General features: G+C 36.5%; 1 protein-coding gene across 1 annotated transcript in view; it reads left to right on the forward strand.

Moving 5' to 3' along the window:
- The first annotated feature begins 2,136 nt into the window (after nt 1–2,136).
- Nucleotides 2,137–4,474, forward strand: part of LOC106868427 (inhibitor of nuclear factor kappa-B kinase subunit beta) — a 53,806-nt gene continuing 51,468 nt past the window's right edge. The window contains exons 1-2 of the mRNA XM_014913675.2: nt 2,137–2,277; nt 3,476–3,585. Coding sequence (XP_014769161.1) covers nt 3,564–3,585 — 22 coding nt within the window. The 5' untranslated portion in view covers nt 2,137–2,277; nt 3,476–3,563. The remainder of the gene's footprint in view (nt 2,278–3,475; nt 3,586–4,474) is intronic.

Below are 4,474 nucleotides of genomic sequence, written 5' to 3' on the forward strand. Positions count from 1 at the left end.
CCATGCTTCCTGAAATTTGCCAACACTACACCTGATACCCCCACCTCCATATGCATGCAAACATGTAGACCATGACTCATACACTGTTCACTTTCCTGACTTTTGTACATAATTCTATGTACTGTACATGCACCTTTGATGAGTTGTAGTGCACCTGGGCACTATACATAATCATTTTCTTATTATTATTAAAATTATTATTATGATAATGCTGAGTTGTAATGTAGACATAAAGCTAAATATGTTGGGAGCTGCAGAGTGCATCTGGACCAGAAGGATTTATCATAACTGTCATACTTCCATTAGAAAAGTGTATAATTTTATAAGTAATATGAGTTCTTTTATTAACTTTTAATGAAAATTGTATTCATCATCATCATCCTCATCACTTAACGTCCACCTTCCATGCTGGCATTTGTGGGATGGTTTGACAGGAGCTGGCCAGGCAGAAGCCTGCACCAGACTCCAGTGACTGTTTTTGGCAAGGTTTTTACAGCTGGATGCCCTTCCAAACACCAACCACTTTACAATGTGGACTGGGTGCTTTTAAGTGGCACCTGCACTGACAGGGTCACCAAGTACTTGCAAGACAAAAAAAAACCTTTCAAGAGGAGAGGGGGCATTGGAGGAGGTGATCTTGTGTCAGATGCTGAAAGGTTTAGTGAGACAGAGAGACAGAAATAGGTGTCTTGCTGTAGAGGAGATACAAGGTTACTCATCTGGTGGAGAGAAGGAGAGAGAGAGAGAGAGAAGGAATGAAGATAGAAACAGGTGCACTGCCACAAAGAAAATACAAAGTTACCCAAGCTGAGGGAAGTGCAAGGGAAGGAGCAAGAGAGAGAGAGAGAGAGAGAGAGAGAGAGCGAGAGACAGCAGGATAGAGATGGTGACAAAGTGCCAGGCATGCTCAGAAGGGACAGGGATCAGAATATAAATGGGATGGTTGTGTAAAGGAAGAGAGATATATAGATGGTGGCAAGTGCCAGGGCATACCCTTGAGGTTCGAATGTCATAATATAAGTGGTTAGATATTGTGAGGAACCGTGATTAGAGAGTGCGGTTCGGAGGTGGGGGTCGCGAAAACCTGGGTATATATACAGTCGGGGAGCTACCAGATAGCAATGATACAGAGGAACAGGGCCGTGAGAACAGGATTGGGGAGTGAGGGGTAGGCATAGTGTATGAAGGAGGAAATGTGAGGAAGGGAAGAGATGTAGATATGTAAATTGGTTTGTTGGGTTAAGGTGTGTGGAAAGTTTTCTTGTTACGTGTGGGTGGAATACACATGTCGCGGGGGTGGGGGGCTAGCGGAGAGCAATGATACAGTGGGACAGGGCCAGGAGAACAGGATTGGGAGGTAAGCATAGCGCATGAATGGGAAATGCGAGGAAGTGAAGAGATGTAGTTTGGTTTCTTGTAGCTGAGTGTGTGAGAAATTTTCTTGCTAATTGTGGGTGCGACACACAGGCTTCGAGAACTCAGTTCGCGGGAGGGTCTTCTCAAGAACCTCATATCGCCAGATATCTCGGTCCATTGTCGTTTCCTCCGTGAGGCCCAACATCCTGAGATCGGTCCTTACCACTTCATCCCACGTCTTCCTGGGTCTCCCTCTCCCGCAGGTGATCGACACTTCTTTATGCAGCTGTCCTCATCCGCATCACATGTCCAAGCCAACGTAGTCTTCTCTCTTGAATGCCACATTTAATTCCTCTTATGCCCAACTTTTCTCTCAATACATTTTCACTTTGTTGTACATGCGCACTGAGCATACTACCTTCGTTTCTGTCCAGTCTGTGCATATCTTCTGTATTCAGAGCCCATGTCTCCAAAAATCGATTTCATATTTTAAAAATATATAAATACAATATGTTTATACATATTTATTGATTGTTATTTAATTCTAAAGAATATTATTTTTATTTTCTACTCATGGGTGACTTGTGAGTCACACTTCTTTAATTTTTTAATAAAATGAAACCAATAGCTGAAAAAATATTTACTGGTAACTTAAGCTCTATAAAAATATGTACTTTGAAGTTTGACTAAAAGCCAGTTTATAATATGAAGAAGAAAACGGGTGTTTCGTTTAATAATCATAAATAGAGAACACCATATACTTTGTGTTTTTTTTTTTTTTTTTTTTTTTGTGAGATTTCCGGTTTTTTTTTTTGGCTGCTTTGCTTATCTCGCTGAAGCAAGAAATAAACACTACGTAGAGTTACGTACCTTGCTTACACTCTACAAATAGTAACATTGTTAATTTCGTCGTTGCAAAAGGTAAGTTGCTTTCACTCTCGCTTTTTTTTAAAGAATAAGTTTTTACTTGTTTTATTTTTCGTAACATCCCTAAAAAAAAATTATAACTTCTCCTTCTCAACATACTTTTCAGTCTTTTTCGATTTACTCGTTTATTTCTCAGAAATGTGTTATTTTGGAAATTTTGTCAACTGTTATTTTGTTATTTATTATTCCAAGAAAACGAGAGATCTTTTGTAAATAATAGTTTTGCCCCTCTATATATGTATGCGTATATATATATATATATATATATATATATATATATATATAACGTATCGGTATATTTTTCTCCGTTAAAACGAATATATGGACATACAAAGGAAGATGAGACCAAGAAGTTTTATATAAACTTAAGTGAAGTGAAATAAAAAATAGCTAAACCATATTTTACATAATGTCAGTGTTATGGTTATAAAGCATTTTATAAGTGTTTTCCTTTATTTTATAAATCGGCAAGTCGGCTGAAATTAGTGAATGCTACATTACCGTCAAGCATATGAAATATTTCACAATGAGCCTATGTAGAATCTTCTACGTACTTGGTTGACTTGCTAAAACTAGTAGCCAAATTTCCCTGAAATCCTGTCCTATCGTCTTGGAACTTTAACTAATCGCCCATAAAAACCATCTAAGGCTATATTGGCTAGTTAAGTAATAGATACATGATGCATGAACGTCTTTTTATCATAGGTTTATTCAGTTAGTGCCAACATGGGACTAAACAATATTTAGCAGTGAATCTCCACGTTGTAGGTTGATCTCTCAGAAATAGCAGCCAAGTTACCCTAAAATAATATCCATCCTAGTTTTAGAAATAGTAATACATGTAATATTATATAAAAATGACGGAATGGTCACGGCTAGAAAGCTTTTGATCATATATCTGGTCTATCAGGCCTACGAGGGGCTAAACAACAGAATTAGCAATCAGATTAAGAGGACTGAGACCTCAAATGTAGGAGACAAGTATAACTGATTGATCGACTCCAGTTTTCGAATATTGACTTTACCGATCCAGGAAGCAACGAAACGCAAAGTTGGCCTCATTAAGTTCGATATTTACAAACAAATACCATCTCATTGTAATAGAAATTTATTTACATTTTTCAGGGATATTGCTTTTGTTTTATATTCTCTTTGCATAATGTTTCAACTATATTTTCACCATCTCTTTCAGTATTCCGATATTCTTTTATTCCCGGATACAAAACCTCTTACTTATAGATGTCGTAATTGTTCAGGACATCAAAGGTGGATTGAAATCAATGCCGGCTGTTGAAATGGAAGGTTAGTGTTTGACAATTCCTTATTTTCTTTAGGTATCCATCGTTAAGTAATCACCAATGTAATATATATATATATATATATATATATATATATGTGTGTGTGTGTGTGTGTGTGTGTAGTAAGCATTTCAAAGCCAACGAGGAAGCCTCTGCGCGCAATTGCTCGACATTCTAGAAATAGCAATCAGAATCTCTGTCAAACCATAAACTACTGTGTTAACTAAAGAACTACACTTAAAACAATAAAATCTCTCTTGATACACACACACACAAAAGGATTAACCCGACTGGAACGCTTTTTGTTATTGGTCGTCTCGATTAGATTAACATGGAGCGAAACAAATACTACAATTTATAACCTCTACGTAATCGATCCATCCATCTGCTAAGAACAGCAACCGAATTTCCCCGAATCCCACCCTAAATCAGATAAAAGAATTCATGGTTACGGATGGAAAAACTTTGTTAATAGGTCTATTCAGTCAGACCCGACTTCGGGCTAAACTAATGGAGCAGTAATATTTTTACATTTTCTTCTTAATTTTAATTAAGTTATGCACTTCCATGATTTATATCGACATACGAATTATATGGCAAATGATTTCATTTTAAAATTCAACATCGATAATGAGACCGGAGTAATAAAGCTTTCCTATAGTAATAAATATAAAAGGGAAGGAAACAATTATAAGCACATTGCTTAAATTTACAAACATAATGTTCGAAAAAATACATCAAACAGTTCGTAAAAGACAAGTTATAAGGTTTTTTATACTAACACATATGCACCTATTTATTTACAATATGTTGTTTGTTCCACACACACACATACATATATTAGTGTGTGTATGTATATATATATATATATATATGTGTGTGTGTGTGTGTGT

The sequence above is a fragment of the Octopus bimaculoides genome, chromosome 5, assembly GCF_001194135.2.
Source record: "Octopus bimaculoides isolate UCB-OBI-ISO-001 chromosome 5, ASM119413v2, whole genome shotgun sequence".
Classification (NCBI taxonomy): Eukaryota; Metazoa; Mollusca; class Cephalopoda; order Octopoda; family Octopodidae; genus Octopus; species Octopus bimaculoides.